The 20,503-nt window shown below is 53.5% G+C and overlaps 2 protein-coding genes across 2 annotated transcripts in view; one reads left to right on the top strand and one right to left on the bottom strand.

Annotated features, from left to right (window-relative positions):
- Positions 1–1,785: 1,785 nt before the first annotated feature.
- On the bottom strand, positions 1,786–14,158 carry RAB36 (RAB36, member RAS oncogene family). The gene is made up of 10 exons (XM_090291651.1): positions 14,076–14,158; positions 10,924–11,015; positions 9,182–9,247; positions 8,626–8,727; positions 6,248–6,312; positions 5,328–5,383; positions 4,361–4,438; positions 3,961–4,051; positions 2,361–2,480; positions 1,786–1,927 (listed from the first exon to the last, which is right to left on the bottom strand). The coding sequence occupies exons 1-10, from the start codon at positions 14,142–14,144 to the stop codon at positions 1,863–1,865; spliced, it is 804 nt and encodes a 267-aa protein (XP_090147777.1). The 5' UTR covers positions 14,145–14,158; the 3' UTR covers positions 1,786–1,862.
- Positions 14,159–18,378: 4,220 nt separating this feature from the next.
- RSPH14 (radial spoke head 14 homolog) overlaps positions 18,379–20,503 on the top strand; it is a 69,235-nt gene continuing 67,110 nt past the window's right edge. The window contains exons 1-2 of the mRNA XM_090291821.1: positions 18,379–18,426; positions 19,486–19,743. Coding sequence (XP_090147947.1) covers positions 19,545–19,743 — 199 coding nt within the window. The 5' untranslated portion in view covers positions 18,379–18,426; positions 19,486–19,544. The remainder of the gene's footprint in view (positions 18,427–19,485; positions 19,744–20,503) is intronic.

Below are 20,503 nucleotides of genomic sequence, written 5' to 3'. Positions count from 1 at the left end.
CCCCCAATGCGACCTGCCCCCTAAGACTGTGTCTAGTGGACCAAACCAGGATAACAGTCCACAGGCGGCCGGCAAGGCCTCTTTGGGGAATTCTGAGTGTGCAAAGCTGTAACTACAAGGATGACCATTGCAGCACCTTCTGTAAAAGCTGAAAGCTGACTCAAACAAACGTCCCATGTACAGGGCAGGACAAATGGACTGTGGTTCATCCACACGAAGGAAAACTGGCAGCTACTAAATGAGCACGTGGGCTCGGTGTGTGGACAGGGCTCCTGTCGGTCATCAAGATTGCAAACTGCTAGGTAGTGTGTGTGGACAGGTGTCGTTCTGATTAAACAACAAACAAGCCACCGAAAGTCATGGTTGTGCTCACACAGGAACAGTCTGGAAGGAATTCTATCAGCTGTGAACAATGCTCACTTTCCAGAAGTACTGCCAACTGGAGGGGGACCTTTACTTTGCACACAAAGTTTTGTCCTCTCATTGTTTTACAATAAGCACACAATTCCTTCAAGAGTGATTTATACAAAGAAGTATTTTATATCTATATATAAAAAAAAAAGCTAAAAATGTGGCAAAGGGGAAATAAACAGAAAAAGATGCCCGCGTCTTCCCCCACTGACACTGGCAGTTGCTGTGGGCACCTAAGCTGTGCCAGGCGCTGTCCGGGTGCTGGGTCACAGCGCCAACCAGAATGGCTGCCTGCAAAATGCAGGCCATCTGCGAGAAGCAGGTGGGGTGTGTCCAGAAGTGCCTGCCTGTGGCACAAGGTGGGCAGGGATGAGTGGGCACACACCTAGGGCTGTGGGGATGTGGGGTGGGTGGGGGGCAGTTAATAGCCCCCATGGGGGAGCAACACAGGGGCATGCAGAGCGCGGGGAACTCTGGGCTGTTCCTGCCTGTCGACGGAGACAGGAGCACACTAGACTCTGGGGGCCTCTGATGTCCTCCAAAGACACGTGGATGCCATCACAAAGGTCTGGAGAGGCAAGCGCCCAGCACTTTCTTGTTCTCAGGCCGGTGGGGAGAAGGGCAACGGTGGGCACTAGCCTAGCAGAGCTTGGGACTGCTGCTGGTGGCAGAGCAGGGCAGCGCCGTGTTCAAGGGGTGTAGCAGGGGCAGCTGGGCAGTCTTCCCTGCAGCTCTGTCAGAAAAATTCATTGTCCAGGTGGGCCGGAGGGGTATGAGCGGCCTGTTCTGCTGGTCCTTGCCCACTGACCAGAGGGCAGGACCAAGGGGATCGAGGAGGAGCTGGAGGTGGACACTGGATCAGAAGGGGCCAGAGAGGCCTCCTCATCCATCCTCCTCCAGAGAGGCAAAGCTACCCAGAGACCCTGCAAGGCCATGGCAGAGGGAGTGTAGACAGGGAGACCCAGAACTGCGAGTCCCGTTGCAAACAAGTCCCAGGCAGGGATCAGGCCAGTGATCACTCACGTGCCAATTCTGACAAGTCCCGCATACCCGGACTGCTGAGATCAGGATTTGGAGGCCAGCTCAGGGAAGCTGAGAGGGCACCTGGACGTACTGCTGACGCGTGCTGAGGTCAAGGGATGTGGGCCATGGTGCACACGTGTCCTCTGTCTGTAGTCTCAGGCCTTACAAGGCCAAGGTGGACTGGTGACTCTCGGTGAGACTGACTTTCCAGGAATCACCACAGGACGCCCACAAGTTGGGCAGCGTGGGGGGCACTGAGCAGCCAGTGAGGGCCTTTCCTGGCTCCCAACCTGCTCAAGAGTATTGGCTGAGCACTGAGTGGTAGGTGGACAGACGTTGCATAGCTCAGGCTCCATGTCACCCCCCTATAGTCACGGAAGGCACTGCCCACGCATGTGGGGAGTGGAGGCCTCTGCCGCTGTCCCCAGCTAACAGCAACCCAGGCTGGAGGGCCTCTTGCTCTCCTGGGTCTCGGATGAATTTCCCTCCATCCCTGTAAGGAGGGAGAAGCCACTTGGCATCAAACAGATACCTGCAGGGACACTGGACAGGGCCCCCCTGCTAATACCCTCTGGTGACTGCTGATCGGAGCTGTGAAATTGAACTTCAAGGCCTCTTATTTAAGGCCGAGCACAGGGACACATTCCAGGTGGTGGAACAGAGTGGGCAAAGGCAGGTACTAGAAGAACCAGAGCCCAGACACATCCGTGGTGCCTGCAACGCTCAACACGGCCCATGAGGAGACTGCCAGGCAGACAAGGGGAGCCAGGGAAGAGTCTGAGCTGGCAGGTGGGGTCAGGAAGGCTGCAGGCCTGAGGTCAGAGTGATGGCAGAAGGGACAGCCCAGAGAGGGGGAAGGGGGATGGTGGATGCGAATTCGAGGCCACAGGCCTGCTTCCCGCCCCAACCCAGCCGCCTATACGCACGGATGAGGTCTCCATCGCCGACCTGGAGCCGGGAGCTGCTCCTCCTCTCCAGGTGCTGCAGCACCGACTGCTCGAACGCCAGGGCGGCCACGCGGCTGAAGAAGGCCTTCACGTTCTCCCCTGAGAGCCGGGAAACAGTTGTGACCCCGTTCACCTCTGCCTTCACCCGCAGAGCATTTGGGTGGGAGCCAGTGGGTAGGAGGGTCCGGTAGTCCACCTCTGGGGCTGCCTGGGACAGTGCAGTGCAGGGGACTCCCAGCTGGCCTGGTTTCCCACCTGCCTTCAGCCCTCTCCCCACTCTGGCCACCTGCCCAAGCAGCTTCCTCAAATCTCTGCGCCTCGGCTTCTCAGAATCTATTCTTCTGATCAGTCAGTACTGAGCACCTCCTGTGGTCCAGGCGTGGGGATGTGTGGTGATCAGAAAGGTGCCTGCTCTCTTTAACTTGTGAGCACCTGTCAACAGGCAGCTGTGAGGATTAACACATGCTGCCAGCCCCCATGTGGAGTCTTTGTGAATCTTCCTCCAGGTGGAGGAGACCACCCATTGGGGCAGAGGACAGGGTTCGAATGGCCACCATGCACACTGCCCTGTGTAGCCAGCAAACTGTACAACTGCACAGGGAATTCTGCTTGGCCAATAGGGCGCTCTCAGTGAGCATGCCATCACCCGATGAGAGGAGGGGTTTTCACAGGGCACGGGGATGCCATTAGGAAGGAGCAGAGGGAACCAGGCCTGGTGCTGCCACCCTTTTGTTAGTGTTGGGGTGGCGCCTATCCTCAGCCCCCGCACAGCTGCCTCATCCAGGCCCTGGCCAGTGTCTGCTCTGGCCCCTAAGCAGGGCAAGGACTACCGTGCGGGTGTAGTTCCCGAGTCCTCAGGTCTTCTATGAACCAGGCACTCACTTCATGTCATTTCCTTTCATGTTCCCAACAACCTGTGTTTTCAAAGTCTGTTCTTTGCTTCTCTACATTGTCTAATTTTTCTCAGTGAACACATATGGCTTTTGTAATTTTGAACATGTTTTTCGATTAAAAATAAAAAGAGATGAACAGCATCACCCACTTCCAGACGAGGATACTGAGGCTAAGAGATATTGGGCATCTTTCGGGGGCCATGGTGAGCAGTGGCCCACAGGGAAAGGTGGCCAGGGGGCAGGGGCCAGATCAGGTGGGATATGAATGAGGGCTAAGGGCCATGAGCAACGTTTTTGTGTCTTCCACAATGACACCCAGGGAAGGGATAGGAGCCCCGTTACTGGGACCTTCTGTAGGCCAGGTGGTGTCTCCCACCCAGCATCCATAGGTTGCGGGCAGAAAGCTGCAGTCTTCACAGGTGAGGGCTGAATTCTAATCCTAGACCTGGCACTGTTACCCTGGGACCCTGGAATTGACTTAACGGGGACAGAACTGACCTGCCCCGAGGGTCGGGTATCACTATTCCCGTTGCCCACGGGTCAGGGCTCCCAGTCTCCCCTACAGAGAAGGCCTTCCCCGTCATCAGCACAGGGGCTGTGATGCAGGCACGCGACAGGCCTGCAGGAGGAAATGTGTGCGTCCCCCCCGAGTCCCCTGTGGTGACGGGCCCATTGTGCCCACTCACCTGTCTTAGCGGACACTGACCAGTACTCGGCCTGCATCTCGTGGGCCAGGTGCACAGCCTCCACTTCCGCCTGCTCACATGCTGCCCTGGACTGGGAGAAGCAACCCTTCTTCAAGGAGGTGCCTGGGGAGGTGGCTGCCAGCCTCCCACTGGGCCTGCTTCCACCCCACTTCACCCCAGGCTGGGTGGGCCCCAGTTCCGGGGGTGGGCAGTGGGTACCCGCTGAGGGATGAGACCCCAGTAGTCCTTGGTGCCAGCTGTGCCTCCCTGAGACAAGTGCCCCTAACCTCCCGGTCCTGGGCCTGCAGTCTTCAAGTTCTCATCTAGCCACATCATGCTGCCCTCTGTGTCCCATGTTGGGCTGAAAGCAGACGTTTGCCTGGGGACCACCCCTGCTCACCAGAAGGTCCTTCTTGTTTCCCACAAGGAATACAAAGCAGGAACCTGGCTCGTTCTCTCTCAGCGCATCGTCCAGCCACTGCCTGGAACGCACAAGGGGGTTGGGGCAGGAGCAGACTGGCTGAGAGAGCCAGCCCTACCCACCCAGAGGGGCCTGAGAAAGACCAGGGAACGGGTGCGGACTGGGTTCCTCCCAAGGGCCGGGAGCACTGAGCTGGGAGGTGCCGGGAGGGTACCGTGACCCACACTGGTTCAGAGGGTGCTGGTCCTGAGGCCAAAGGGGCCTTGGCCGGACCACAGGAGAATGGGGCTGCGAGAGCACTGGCCAGGGCAGGTGAAGACCCTGTCTTGGCCATGGCTCTGCCCCTGACGCGTGTCAACTTGGGTGAGCCCTGCACAGTCATCAGCTGGTACAATCACCCTGGCCTCCCTCACAGGACCTGACAGATGCCAGAGGTGAATGCCCAAACAACAGTGAGGTGAAGGGGACTTTGGTCCTTTAGCTGGATGACCCCCGGCAGAAGTGGGATGGCCTCTCGGATCTGGTCATGTTGCAGCCAGCTCTTGACCAGACCTCTGCCCAAGACAGCAAATGCCAAATTATGTTCCTTCAGACAGGACCACTAGGTAATTTGCAGGGTCCAGGAGAAAACAAAACAAAACGAGGCCCTCCATTTGACATCAAGGCAACAGCGGAGCATTCGGGCAAGCACAGCCCTTCTGAGAGCCGGCCCCTGTGCGGCTGTGCTGGCTGTGCACCCTGAGCCAGCCCTGACTTCGGCATATGGGTACAAATCTTGAGGGATAATAAGGTAACAGAAGAGTGGGTGGCCTGTGGGCAGTCCTAACAAGCGACCTGGTCACTCACACCTGCCATTGGGGGCCTAGCTCACGGGCTCAGATTTGAGGAGCCCTTCCAGGTGGTTTTCTGAGCCCAGGGGAACTACAGGGGCTTCAGATTCCCAGACTTGCCTGGTATGTTCCAGAGTCTGCATGTCAGTGAGGTCAAAGGCCGTGATGATCACTGCACATGTGGGGAAAAGCCAAGAGCTGGTCAGTGACAGGTGAGGCAAACATGGCGTGACAAGGGGGTCTCCCTTCAGGTGGTTCCCTGCTCCCCAGGAACTGCTGGGGTGGGAACCCAGCTCTGGCCCCCACAATGGAGGCTGGGAAGGACATACCCCATGGCTGCCCCTCATGACCCATCTCTCACACTCTCTCTGACCCACACCCAGTGGTGCGGACCCACTGGGGGATACAGAGGCAGGATGAGCTTGAGGCTCCTGAGTGCAGGTCTCCCTTCTGCCATATGTACCGAAGGCAGCTCAGGTGAGGGCCTTAACTGCTGAGAGCCTGTCCTCCCATCTGTGAAATGGTGAGAACAATACCTCTACCTCTCAGGGTTGCTGTGAAGTTTAAGCCAGAGCAGTTATTTTAAAAGCTCTGGGTTCAGGGCCTGCCGTGAGGCAGACTTTCGACCAATGGCAGCTATGCTGTGAGTGCACAATTACCAACAACCAGCTTTGGGGAAGCAATTTCTGGGGAGCAGGGAGGGCAGAAAACAGGGAGAGACAGCCGCCCCCTTGGCTCCTCTCGTCAGTGGCCTGGCCACCCCCACCTCCGCCTCGTCTTTCCAGGTTCTCTGGACACGCACTTCTTCCCCTATGCATCTATCTGAGCTGAAACTGGGGCTGAGACTCACAGGGAGCGCCCGTCATCACCGGGTGCCCAAAGGGTGTAACTGCTGAGGCCAGTCCAGGCAGCGGGACTGCCCAGAGGTTTTTATTGGTGCTTCTTGGGGACAGCTTTGGTGCCTGTGCAGAGGGTCAGGACCTCTCACTGCTGAGCCTGCAGGGAGCCCCACCGCTGCCATCGCCCGGTCGCTCACCCTGGGCACCCCGGTAGTAGGCGGATGCGATGCACTTGAACTTCTCTTGCCCTGCTGTGTCCCAGCTGTGCAGTGGCAGAGACAGAAAGGGAAACAGAGGTGGCAGATTAAGTGACTGCAGTGGTCAGAGCCCAGGAGGCTGGTGGGGCCATGGGCGCAGACCCCAAGGGCCCAAGCCAGCTGCATTGACTTCATGAAGTGCCTGCTCTGCCTGCCTCCCAACTCCTTAGGATTGGATCCTTTTCTCGGGTGCCCCATGGGGAACTCCCCAGCTGGATGCACTGTGCCCATGGCAGAAGGGCATGGCCTTAGTCGTTCCACTGCCCAGGTGAGTGGAGTTGCAGCTCAGTCTCTGACCGTGCCATTGGAAGAGAATATGCTCCTATGTACTCGCTCTGAAGATGTGGAAGTCCACCTGTAGAGGAGGCCCTGTGAATGGGCCAGGGGCCCCAGGCTGGGCGGCCAGCTATGGCTCTGCCACTCGCTCATGTATGACTGGGCCATGGCTTCACCTACTGCACTGCAGCGGAGGTGGGAGTGAGAGTGTCTAACAGGGACATGGTTTGTATCTCCTGGTTGACTCTGATCAGTTAGCTCTGGCTCTCTGGAGAAGCTGAGCCCTGGCTCCGTAGAAAAAAATGCAACAGTCAATTCATGATGTCTGCCATGGGCACACTACAGGAGAGAGGGATGCAAATGCTGTGATCTACTGGCCCTGGTTTAGCCCCAGGCAGGAAGTCAAAGTGCAGGCTGAGTCTGAAAATCCACCCTTTTATAAAATCAACAGATCAAAATTTAATTTTTCTGTTGCCCTGGCCAGTGTGACCCAGTTGCTTGGAGAGTTGCCCTGTAAACTGAAAGGTTGTCAATTTAAGTACAGGATAGGGAACATGCCTAGGCTGCAGGTTCGATCCCTGGTCAGGGCGTGTACAGGAGGCAACCAATTGATATTTCTCTCTCACATTGATCTTTCCTTCCGTCTCCCTGCTTCCTGTCTCTCTAAAAGCAATAAAAAACATCACATCAATATTTCCCTTTCTTTCTCCCTCCCTTCCCTCTAAAAATTTTTTTTAATTAACTTTTCTCAGTAAACTGACAAGTAGATAAGCCAGAATAAGACATCAATGTTCTGAAGTTTTCTCAAGTGATCATGATGATGCAGAGCTTCTTGGTTCTTTTCTTTCATTAGATCCATTCACACTTTCTTCACTTCTGAAGATGACTCTAGGTGGGACGCTGGAGGGGTAGTCTCAGGGTAAGGCCAGTTGGTTGGCTAGCAATGGCCTTAACATAGGATCATGAGACGCTAAGGCAGGACAGCGTTCCTATTTAGTCCTGGGGCCGCTAATTAGATACAGCCTGCAGTCACAACAGTGAGCCCAGCCACAGGGCGGCTCTGCTTGGCTCCACCTAGGCTGCCTCCATCAGCTCTTGGCTCCTCTCAGCTCTCCTGCTTCCACATCCCTTTGGTCCTGCATTTTCACAGCCTCTTCTGCTCTGGTCTCCCTTGGGTGAGATTCAGCGGCACCACCTGGCTCTAGGACTGCGCTGGGACTATAGAAGTCTGCAGAGAATGGGGCAGTCTCAACAGAGTTAGGACCTGAGGTCCGTGAGAGGGTGAGCTCCATTTTGACTACCATGGATCCCAGCCCCAGCCTGGGCAGGACACGAGTACGGAGGAATGGAACCAGAGGAGCAGGTGTGAACCCCAAGGAGAAAGAAAGGAGAAGGGACCAGGACAGGAGACTGGTAACACCAGCGGGGGAGCATGAGGGTACATGAAGGAGAGCCTAGGACACGGTGGGGGCCATGCAGAAGAGGGCAGGGCTGGAGGCGCAGGGAGGCCGGCAGCATCCTCCATGTGTCAGAGGAAAGGGAGGACAAGGTCCAGAGCGCTGGTGGGAAGGCGGGCTCTTGGGGGAGAGACTCTGGGCTGTTCTGAGGGAAACTAGAGGGGAGGGGAGGAAGCCAGTGGCCACTGACAGGCAGAGGCACAGGGTCCAGCAGGGAAGACAAACAAACAGACAGAGGGAAAGCAGAGCAGGGGCAACGGGGTGAGGACAGGGTGCATCAGGACTGGGATGGCATGTGGACCGTGTAACCTCCACTAGAGCCTGGCACACAGGGACCCAGTTTTGGCCCTGTTTTCCAGATGGCAACAGGGACTCAGAGGCCTGATGTGACTTGCCAGAGGCCACCCTGCTGGCCCAGTGAGTAGAATCATGGATGGCCAGGTGCAGGGGGTGCGGGGACATGGAGTCTTGCTTGTTCAGACAGGTCCTTGCTGAGTGCCACTGGCCAGTTCAGAAGGAGCTCATCAAGGGTCTCCTTCAAGCCCGCCCATGAGCCCCGCAGGGAACAGCAAGGCAGGGACTTACATCTGGAGGCTGTAGGGGATCCCGGCTATCTCAAAGCGCTCGATTTCAAAGTCCACTCCAATGGTGGCCTTGTAGTCACAGTCAAAAACATTCTTGCAAAACCTGTGGGAGCAAGTCATCAGAGAGGCTGCACGGAAGCTTCACTTACGACAGCGAAAGTAGCAAAAGTCTAGAGGCAACACAGTCTGCCCATTGGGAATCGCTGAAGAGATGATAGTCCAGAGACAGACCATGAGGGACCGCCAACAAGAGCCATGTGGGGGGAGAGAGGCTGCAGCAAACACTGCAAGTCAGGGACAGAGAAACTGGGCATCCTTTAGCAGTGAGGTCAGGGAGGTGTGAGCCCATGGCCCCTGGGGGACAGTGTGACCAATGCCAAGCTCCTGGGATGCCACACTCTCCGCTGACCCTACCATCCCCTTCCCTGATTTCCTACACCCCTACCATGGAGTGTGGTTCCCAGCTGCCAATCTGTCTCGACTAGGGCAATGGCATCTGGGCCTCTTGGGCAAAGTCCTGACAACATGGTGCTGGGAGGTGTGGCCAGGGTGCTTACCTGTGGATGAGGCTGGTCTTGCCCACGTAGAGGTCACCAACCACCACCACCTTGGAGAGGCTGAGCCTGTGAAGAATGTGGGCATGTTGCCCTCAAGCATGGTCACAAGAGCATCTTCACACACACAGGCCCTTCCTTTCCTGCGGTCCCTGCCTGTGAGCCACTCCTCAACCCTGGACAAGAGATGGGACACCTGCTGAGACACTCTGGGAAGTCTGTGTCCATTCCCGGGCATCAGAGAGGATGGCAGGAGAATCTGTGTTTGTTCTGGGACTGTGCTGTCCCTGGGGTTGTACCCTTGACCATGCTGGGCCCAAGTCCCACTGTGAGAATTAGAATTGGGCACTGGAAGCTGAGGAAGCAGAGGGAAGAGCCCTAGGCTGGGACCAAGTGGGGGGTGCAGCCAGGAACTGGGAGCACACTGAGGGTGTAGACATGGGGCTCATGTGCAGGGGACACAGCACAGGGTTGCGGAGAAAGCCCCTACACCTTCTACCCACTCCTGGGGTTACACCCCTTATGGGCTCCCTCTCACTCCTTGTCAGCAGTCAGTCCTGGAACAGGACACACCACGTCCCTTGGAGGTGTCTGCTAGGCCCAGCCAGGCTAAGGAGCGTGTCACAGACAGAACTCAGGTCTGCAGTCTGCACTGCGGCTGGAGGTCAGTTGGCTCTGAGGTTCTCAGGCTCTCTGGGGACCCTGCTCATTAAGAGCAGCTGCCACCTCATTCCATGCAGGAACATTCCTGGGACTAGGGGTGATATTCTGTGTTTCTGCGGCTCATGCCACAGTTCAAGAGGTAACATCTGACCAGGCACTTCATGTGCCTGCAGACAGCAAAAGGGCACCTCTGTGTCACCTGGTGACCTGGTGCAGCTCACCTGGCCACGTCTGCGAGGGCAGAGGCTGTGTCTACTCTGCTCCCAAGTGGCCTCTAGTCCTGGAACAGGATGCCCTTACTCTGCTTCTCAGATGAAGTGAAGAAGCAAAGGTACTGCTCAGGTGTTGTGGGGGTGCCCTCTGTGCCTCAGTTTCCCCAATGCTCTTGTGAAGGGTGAGAGAGATCATCTGTGTGGAGTACCTGGAATGGAACCAGTACTCCTGAATTGGTGGCCATTCCTTTCATCCCGTGACCGCAGCTGCTTTGGCCATTCGGACCTGAGCCCGGCCTCACTCTGAGTCATCTTGAGACCTCAGAGCTAGGCCCCCACTGCAACCTCCCCACACCTGTGTGACACCTGTGAGCTCAGCTGACTCCCTGAGCAGACTGTGAGTGTCGCAAGACCTCTCTGCTGGCTGTGCCGAGGGAGGAACAGGACGGACACAGGCCTCGTCCTCAAACTCGCAACCCCATGAGGTAAGCACGTGGGGCACAGAAACACACAGGAGGGGTGCCCTGTCTAGCCCGGGCTGGGGACAGGGGTAGTGGAAGGCTCAGAGAAGGACCCCAGAGAACCTGACACTATACTGAGGTCTGAAGAGCAGGAAAAACATTACAGACAAAAGAAAAAGACTGAAAAATCACGTGTATGACTTACTGAGACATGGGGAGGCTGTTCTACATGGCAGCAGTGGCCCAGTAAAGTCAGATAAAACTCCTAGCGTCTTCAGACCTATATTGGGTTGCACTGGAGCAGTCTGAGTAAGTGTTTCCCCTGTGCATTCACGTGTTCACTCACACACTCACTCCTTCCTGCCGGCTCCCCCACATCCCACACCCCAGGAGCTGAGGAGGCGCTCACCCGACAGTCCCTGTGCTCCTGCGCTGGCAGGCGGCATTCACCTGCCCATGGAAGTGCTCCTTGAGCTGTAGGCAGGCGTCAGGTGTGTACCACTGGAAAGAGTCAGACAGACAGACAGACAATTGGGCACATCACCCTGCAAAGCTGCAGCTCCATCACCAAGCATGGCAGTGAGGTGGTGACTGGCTTCCCAGCACTTCCTCCTTAAGCCTCACAGCTGGCAGCCTCATTAGCTTTCCTGGATCCCTCTGTCACATCGGTCCTTTATCTTGTCAGCAGCCCTAAGACTTCAGGGTCTTATGAGTCCTAAGGAAGAGCAGCAGGAGCAAAGCCAGACCAAAAGAGCTCAGGCAGGGACTGGGAGAGCTGGGTCTCAGCTGGGGCGGCCGTGGCCTTACTGCAGGCACGTGGCAGGTCTCTGCCACCTCTGGTCTTCTCAGGTTGAGACTCAGGGTAGGCTGTAAGGGCTCTTTTTAGCTCCAAGACCCTCTCATAGCTTCTACAGATCTCTATGCTATTTTTGTGTTTAAAATATGCACATATGTGCATGAAAAATGTCCTGGAAGGCACTTAAGGTCTTCCAAAATTTGGGGGAGGCAGGACTGGGCAGTGGTTTAAGAGCATAGCCTCAGGGTCAAGAAGACCTGCATCTACCCTTAGCTGTTGTGTGACCCCACGCAGCTGCCTACTGTCTCCAAACTATAACTTCCCCATTTCAGAGGCCTGGAGGCATAAATGAGCTGATGTTTGTAAAGCACAGAGCCAGCATGGCACACACTAAGTGGGGCAACAAATGTTCATGGCTATTAAGATGCCATGGCACATGCTGAATATGTATTTGTTTTAAAATTAGAAAAACAAACTTCAGATGACCATAATGTTTTGTTCTCAGGTTGGCAGAGGCTAAGCCTAGAGTGTGGCAAGGACATGGTGAGAACGGCATCATTGGAGACTGCCGGTGTGCTCTGCTATGACACGGCAGTGGTGGCCCGGGCCACTGCTCTGTCCCTCAGGGCACTACTTGGACCCACAAATCCCCCGTGGCAGGGGCTTGGCCACATCTGCAGCCTTATTGCTTCTTCTGAACCCTCAGGCATTGAAATGGGTTCTGCTCTGGCCCATGTGCCCTCTCAACTCCAGAGGTGGCTGAGGCAGCAGGGACAGTGGAAAGAACTTTGCAAAAAGGCAAGTTATGAAACCTCACTGAGCCCATTTCTTCATCTGCAAATGGGGCACACTCCTAACAGCACCTCTCCATCTGGCTGTTGAAGGATTAAATTGATAACGCAGGGGAACAGCTTAGCCCAGCAGCCCAGGTTCATACAGAAGAGTGTCAGCTACCTCATGAGAGAGCTGGCTGTTTCATCCTGTCGACTTGCATGGCAGCTTCAAATGGGGGCCTGGCCTGGGCATGGTGGTCGTTAGAGGAATCCCATAATTTTGGATGGATTGGAGAACTGTAATAAGGAAGACTGGACAGGAAGTTTGAATCAATTTCAGAGACAGGAAAGCTGAGGCACAGAGCAAAGAGAAGGACTTGCCCCACCTGGCCACAGACTTCTCAGGTCTGAAATGGTGTGGTCCTGGGTACAGGATGAACTTGGCCAGCTGTGCCCTGGGACCCCTGATGGCCACAGGCAGTGGGTGAGAATCTCACCTTCTGTGGAAATAGGACAGATGCCTCCCAGGGTGGGGGAAGTCAGAGCTCTGGAGTCAGCCTCAGACAGGTCAAGTCCGGGCTGCACCATACCTAGCTGTATGACTTTAGGCAGCCCCCCCTACCTCTCTGAGCCGCTGCAATGCTCTGCTCTGTAAATGGGGTCCTTTGTTCCATGAGACCTGGACTCTTTTGTGCCAATCACACTTCCCTTCCTTTTGGCTAATTAAATACTGGTCTCCGTCAACCCTGGGTACCACTGTCAGGCTCTGTAAGGAAGTAATTGCCTGGGCCTCTGATGAGACAGAAAATCCTGGGGGAATTGTTCATGGGTCTGAGACATGTAAGGCTTTCTTTGTGGGGGAAAGCAGAAATAGGGGAGAAGGAATGACTGCAGGCTCAAAATACCCAGAGGCTACAGTCACCTCCTTCTTCCCTACCAGCCTGGGTGCAGAATTCAAAAGACAAGAAGGCCATTCCATGGAGATTTCTCCCTTCACGCTGTCCCAAGTCAAATGGAGGCAATCACTGAGAGATGGGTCTTATGTATCCTTGCAAGGATATTTTCTGCATGTATAAACAAACACATACGTTTCTTTGCTCCCATATTCTTTCTTTGTCACACAGGGGCGTGTGCTACATACATCGCGCCATTCCTTGTATTTTTACTTTGGCTCACACTGCACATTAGCACCTGGAGACATGCCTCATTCTTCCTCCATTGTGTCAGGAAGTAGCCTTTTGTTGATTAAGCAGCTCTCTCTCCAAGGACATTTACTTTGTGTCTGACCTTTAGCTTTACAAACTGTTGCAATGCCTGGCCTTGAATGGCTGGATCAGAGGGTGGGGGCATTGCAATGTTGGGAAATATTGTCCCACTCCCCTTATGGAGGTTGTACTAATTTGCATTCCTGCTTCTGTTACAGTTGGATTTTAATATAAATGGAAGAAAGCTGAGTTTTCAGCAGGAAATGAAGGCAGAATGATAAGAAGGGAGAACCCTGGATCTGGTATCAGGAAACTGGAGTGCTGTTTTGATGCTAATAATAATAATAATACTGAGAACAACCACCACCACCACTCAGGCAAAGGAGCACCCATTTACTGTGAGCCAGGCACCCAACATGAGAGGAATTATCCTGTGCAACAGTGGCTCGGAGAGGTTGAGTAATTTGCCCAGTCACACAGCTTAATGACAGATTCAGGATTCACACCCAAGACTGTCTGATTGCAAAATCCGTGACCTTAACCTTCATGCAACACTGTCTCCTGGTCTCACCCTTAACATGCTGTCCCATCTTGGTCAGGTCAACCTCATGTCTCCCAGCTTCTCAAGAAGTCTAGTAAGTTCCTGGAGTCTGTCAGCAAGGGACTGACCTCCCTGATTCACCTGATGTGTTTCTGGTGGTGAGTGCAGGTGGGGAAGCTGGATGTGGACGTGCATGGTGTCCTGAGAGCAGTGCACACAGGAAGGTCTGGCCTAATGACTCTCTACCTTAGGGAAGCTGGCGATGATGCGGTCCCGGCTCACAGGGGGCCCCAAAGGCGTCAGGGAGGACCTCATCCTTCCAGAGAGTTCTGTAGACCCAACCAAGGAAAGAGAGTTAGAGAGCTGGGCCAAACCCTGGGGACTCACATGCAAGTTTATGCCTAACTTTTCAGTAACTTTGAAAACAGATCCAAGTCCCCTCCTCTGTCAGGAGTCTTGGCCAAAGGTCATCTCTTTCAACCTGCAGGCAGCATGGTGGGGGTGGGGTGAGGGGGCCCCACCCTGCCTGGGAGTCCAGAATACCTGCATGTCCCTCCTCCTGTGGAGTGTTCAACCAGGAGTGGCCCCTCTCTGAGCATATGACTGGCTGTGAGTGAGGCGAGGCACAAGGGCACGAACAGTGCAGGCCGGTACCGGAAGTGGAGTGGGGGGTATTGGGGGCTGGCCCTGCTCCTAGTCTCTAAGGGATGGAGGCTCTGGGCTGGCCGCAGACCTTAGGTTTCAGCCCACAGGCCTGTCACCCGACCCAGGACCGGCCCCCGACGCCTATTCAACAGTCCTACCTCTCCTTCTGTCTGCTCCCTTTCCCCTCTAGGGTGGCCTTGACCGAGGCCTGTTGTCTTGCTTGCTCTGACCCAGGTCTCCTCCGGGACCAGTAGCTTGGGCTTGACCCAGGGAGGCGTCCAGGAAATGCTGAGTCCCCCGGGTCTCAAACAGCGTTCAGGTTATGGCGGTGGGAGGTGGGCGTGGGACGCGGCGTCCTTCTAACACAGGCCTCCGAGACGCGCCCTCAAGGAAGGGGGCCGAGGGTGGGACAGGGTAGGGCGGCGGACTCACCCACAGCGGCTGCGGAGGCTCGGGTTGTCCGCGGCCTGATCTGGTTGGGTTCGCTGCAGCAAACACCATGGCAACGAGAGCCACGCGGGCCTGGAGGGTATCTGACGAATCCTGCACGTCGGGGGCGGGGTCTGGGTCTGGGTCTGGGCGGGGCTCGCGGCAGAAAGAGTCCCACGGCAGCCTGCAAGAGCCATCACCATAGCAACCAGAGCCTAGAGGGAGCCCCAGGCGCTGGGAAAGGCTGCTGCCTGGACCCGGTCCACGCGCCGGCGATCACCATGGTAACGGAGGCGGGACCGGATATGGGTTATGGGCGGGGCCAGGGCGGCCGGGTTGGGGGCTCAAACCAATAGGGATTATGATGTGAAGTGTCTTAAGTATTTATTTCCTTAATATATTAAATATGACTTTTCTGGTTATCTAAATATTTGTTTTCATTATCTTTGGTATAGAGGGATCTTTAAGATCCCTTGACTCCTTTCTCTCACATCCCATATCTCATGTATCAGTAAATTCTATAGATTTTACCCTGAAAATTTGCCCAGTACAGTATTCTCTATCTTCCTCCCACTTCCATTGGCATCACCCTGGTCCAAGCCGTCATCTTCAGTCCCCTTAACTGATCTTCCTGCTTCCAGCCTTGCCCCTATTCTATTTCCAGTTCAGCAGGATATCCTGTTAAAACATGGATTGGATCATGTCCATCCTTGGCTTCAAACCCTTTAATACCTCCTCATGGCTCCCAGATTAATGAAGTGTTTATAATGATTTAAGAGGCCCTTTGTGATTTGCCTTGGTCCCATTTCCTCTTTTTACTTCATCTCCTAATACTTACCACCCTTCTCCATCCCATCCCCCGCTTGCTCCAGTGGCATCCTTACCGCTGTTCCTCTAACAGGCCAAGCACACGGTGTTAGCACTGGCTGTTCCCTGGGTCTGGAACGCTCTTTTTCCGGGTATTCATTCATATTGCCCCCTTTCCTCATCTTCTGAAAGTTTGCTCAGATGTCACCTCCAGATGAGGCTTTCCCTAAGCATCCTGTTTACAATTGCAGCATCTTCCCAGCTCCTTATTCTGCTCTGTTTCTCCAGGCATTTACTGTTTTCTAATGTACTTTTTGTTAGTGTTGATTGTGCATCTCCTTCCATCGAGAGCAATGACAACAGGGTTTTTTGTGTTTAGCTCACTGATGTATCAGTTTGGCTGAACGGAGCCTACACATAGCAGACACTTAGTGAATGCTAAGTGAGTGAACAAATATTAAATTAAAAAAGAAGGTGGAGAACAGTGTTTGAAGTATGCTGCCACAACATTAAAAAGTAAATAAATCATATTTACTTATACAAGTTTAGCTTACCTCTGGAAAGATACCAGTGGTTGCCACACATGTGGACAACTTGTTCTGGGGACCAAGGGAGACATTTTTCTTTTATACTTTTTGGATTTTTCTCTACATGTATATTGCTATTGAAAGTAAATAATTTGGAACACAGAACATAATCATGTCCCCCATCTCTGGCCCTTCCAGGTCATCTCTAGTATACTTTGATGTGCTTCCCTCCTTCCACTCTTTCCTGCAGACACCACCTCCTTTCTATAATCATGGCATAAGAACTCTTGCTGTAATATTGGTATTTGACTGGAGTCTAGCACCCTGCAGTGGCAAGTGATGGACATACCTTCCATTTAGGGACCTTAATCTACATTGTTCTGAATCTAATGGTATCTGAATACCATATGCGTGGCTTCTATGCTCATGCGACAAAATTAATTCCTGTAATTAATGGCTGTTTCAAAGCTGACCCAAGCCACTGAGCTCTTGTGAGCTAGCTTCTGTTTAGAGAGTGAGGCATGTGGGGCTACATGCCCCCAGAGGCGTTCTGTAACACAAAAATGAGACACTAGTTAGCTTTGGAGTGGAGGGTGGGATATGGGAAAGGGGAAGAGAACACAGGCATCGATAATGTTCTGGTGGTAAATAAACAGGTGGTTATTACATTTTTATTTTTTACAAATTAACATGCTACACAGGATGTTATATGTATATTTAAAAAATTAAAAGGAGATTGAAAAATGATAAAATTGAAGGGTAATTTAAAAAAACAACTGTATACCCAGATTCTGAGAGGCCCAGGGTTCCCAGCTTTGAGAATCTATTTCATTCAGCTTCCCATTTCACAAACAAGGAAACTGAGGCTCACACAATCAAAAAGATTTGCCTAGTGAGTTAGAACTAGAATCAGAACCCAGATTTCCTGACTCCCAGCCCAGAGCTTTCCATACCACCTTCCTTAAAAAGCTAGGGTTAGGGAGCCTTCAAGGCTTTGTCCTTTGAAGGACAGCAGTAGGAGTCAGATCTCTACATCACAATATGGGATCCTTAAGTCAATTATATTCATTTTCAAAGATAAGTGTACCGGAGGCTGATGCTTGGTGCCTTTTTTAGTGAGTTTCACTGCTACAAGCCCAGGCCTAGGGCTCTACCTCCTCCTATGCCTCAGTTTACTAAGCTATAAAATGGACTATCTACTTTGTTGTGAGAATCACACAAGATGGTGAAAGTGCTTTGTAGATTAGTATAAAGCTTGATTCAAGTCCATTACCCACTCATTTATTCTACACTTACTCAAAGCCGCCTGGTATATTGCTGGCATTGGGGAGGCAAGTAAACAGGACTGACATAGCCGCCACCCTCAAGGATATTGGAGTCCGCTGGGGGAAACTGAGAAGTAAATGGAGAATTAGGGAAAGGAAGTGTGCCTTGAGTAGTTAAGCTATAGCATCATTTAGCAACTTGGAGTTGGGGAGGAGATTGGTATCATGGAGACAGTGTCCACCAAATTGTGCCCTGAAGGACAAAGAGGTGGTTAATGTTACAAGCAGCCCAGGCTGCAGGAAAGAGTTGGCCATTTGGGGGATTAAGAGAGTCGAGCATGGCTGGAGGAGGCCATCAGCCAGGGTCTTGGGTGACAGACTAGAAGTCTAGACTCTGTCCTAGGGCCACTGGGGAGCCATGGAGGGTTTTATGCAGGTGATAGCTGGGTCTGACTTGTGTTTGAGCACAATCGCTCCAGTCCGCGGTGTGTTGGGTTCACTGCAGGGGCCGATCTGTGTCATTACCAGGCAATGAGCCTGCAAAGCAAGGAGGATGGGTCAGGGTTAGGCAGTCCTGGGATCTGGCCTGTGTGATTTTGGCAAGCTACTCAAAAACCTCTGAGGTTCCTCTCTGTAAACTGGATAATGTTATCCCTCCACGGGGTTACGCTGAGGATTAAAGACGTACATATTCATTTCCCTACCCTTCTGTGTCAGGAACAGAGCTGAGCCGCCTTTGGTCCCCAGAGTAACTCAGTAAAGTATCATTGTCCCCTCTTTACGGCCGGCCCCAGCCCGGGGCTGTTGGCGCCTGCGCGGTGGGCGCCAAGCGTGCCGAGCGAGGCCGGACGCCACCGGAGTCGCCTGGCAACCGGGTCGCCTGGCAACGGGTGTGCACTACAGGGACTGCGCAAGCTGAGGCAGGTGAGCGGGCGGCAAGCCGACAGGGTCCCAAGACAGGGGGCCCTCCAGAACCATCCAGTCTGGCTCACACGGGTCCTGCCCTAACCCAAGGCTCTCTCATCCACGGCTAGACTCATTCAGCCCTTGCCTCTTAGAGGAGGGCAGGCCCCTGCCCACCGTTCCCTGCAAGGAGAGCCCAAATCGGAAATGGCCGCGTTTCTCCCAGCCTGGCCGGCAGCCTCCCCTAATCACCTGCCCAGAATCAGAGTTCAGCTCACTTCTTTAACTGGAGTCGAATCCTACAGGGCTGGGACCTGTCACTGCCACTAAACCCTGGCAGCAAAAACCGCCACCATAATAATAACCACAGCCAACGTATCTGGAGCCCTGGTGTGCCAGGCTCTGGGAGGGAGGAATGGAGGTGCTATTATCAAGTCCCTTTTGCAGCTGCAGAAAGATATGGATAGAGGAAGAAATTGTCAAGGGCCACCCATGGCCTGAGTCTGGAGGCCATTTTTAATACTAAACCACACTGCCTGTAGTTGCTCAAAGTGTGTGTGTGTGTGTGTGTGTGTGTGTGTGTGTGTGTAATAAAAATAACTCACCTTTTAACCTTAATTCCTTCTGAATCCCTCTTTTGTGGATGTGTCAGAAGCACCCAAATATGGATCCCTGATGAGTTATGAGCTGGACCCTGATTTGAACATTGGCTCCTGGCCTTATCAGTTCTATTTGCTCCTGCAAGTTCCTTGTCCCTAAAACTCAACTTCTACCTTTGTCAAATGAGGATAATACAAGTCCTCTTCTTCTGGGGTACTTGATTTAAGTACTGGGCATATCTGGCACAAGATACGCACTAAATTAGTGACCGTATTAGTGAAGTGTGGGGGACTTCTTCTGGAGTGTGCAGTTTGGGCTGCTACTTACCTTCCCTGTGACCTTGTGTAGACTCCTTCATCGCTGTCAGCCTCAGTGACTGTAAAATAACCACCTAGTTATGCTTACAGTTTTGAGGATCAAATGAGTTAGCCTCTAAATCACGGTAGTAATAATAACAACATTTTGCATTCTTTTAATCAGTGGTTTCTGCAGAGCTCCATTCTGAAACCTACAGAGTCACCTTCTGCAGGTGTGGAAAGATGGCCCACACCTGGATCTCTATGTACCAACCCCCCAACATCAACCCCAGCCAGTCGGCCATTGCCTATGGCTGCTGGGCTCTGCCCAAGCTGAATGAGGAGCTGCAGTCGGAGGACCTGCTGACGAGGCAGAAAGCCCTCATGGCTCTGTGTGACCTCATGCACGATCCCGAGCATGTCTATGTGGCCATCAGCATAGGTGAGAGTGTCACAGAGCCCGCGTGACCGTGATTAGGATTTGGATGGACAGACACAGAGTACCTGGAGGTGGGAGGAGCTGAGGTGGCCTGGTCCCTTTACAGCATCCCTCCCAGCTGGTCAGTCAGTCCTTGCAGGACACCCCTAGCAGCCGCGCCAAAGCCACACACCAGCCCTCTCTGCTAGGGCTCAACCAGGTGGCCACAAATCCACCAAATGGCCCTGTCTATCTGTCTCATCCACAGGCTGCCACAAAAGAGAGGCACATGCTTTATTGAAATCACATGGCATCTGGGACCTCTGTCCCTCATTTCCCACTCTCCTAACTACCATAAGAAAAGTGGAGGTGATTTAAGTGGTGTGGCCACACCTTTTCCAGATCAGGCACATGAGGAGTGAATGGCCGCTTCTCCCTCCAGCCTTAGCTGAAGGGTTGATTTCATATCAGAGGCAGCGGTGGTCGTAGCATGGCCTCGAAGCCCTGGTGGAGCTTCCGTAATAAGGGGTGCTCTTTAAAAAGCCTGACTCTGGGCCAGCAGCACCCCACATACAGTGCTCATGTTATCATAGTCCTCATAGCACCTGCCCTGAGAGGGAAGGAGCATTCTCAACCCATAGGTAAGAAAACTGAGGTGCAAAGAAGGGGTGTGAGGTTAGGGTGGCCTGATACATAAACAAAGCAGGATTTTTGTGAGCTCAGTTTGGTGTCCCTAGGTGTAACCCATTCAAGGTACATGACTGGTTGGGGACAGAGTTGGAAT

This window comes from Furipterus horrens, unplaced genomic scaffold (assembly GCF_987537825.1).
Source record: "Furipterus horrens unplaced genomic scaffold, mFurHor1.1.pri manual_scaffold_11, whole genome shotgun sequence".
In the NCBI taxonomy this organism is placed as follows: domain Eukaryota; kingdom Metazoa; phylum Chordata; class Mammalia; order Chiroptera; family Furipteridae; genus Furipterus; species Furipterus horrens.
The sequence above is the reverse complement of the archived record's forward strand: the minus strand, read 5'-3'. Positions and strand labels throughout refer to the sequence as shown.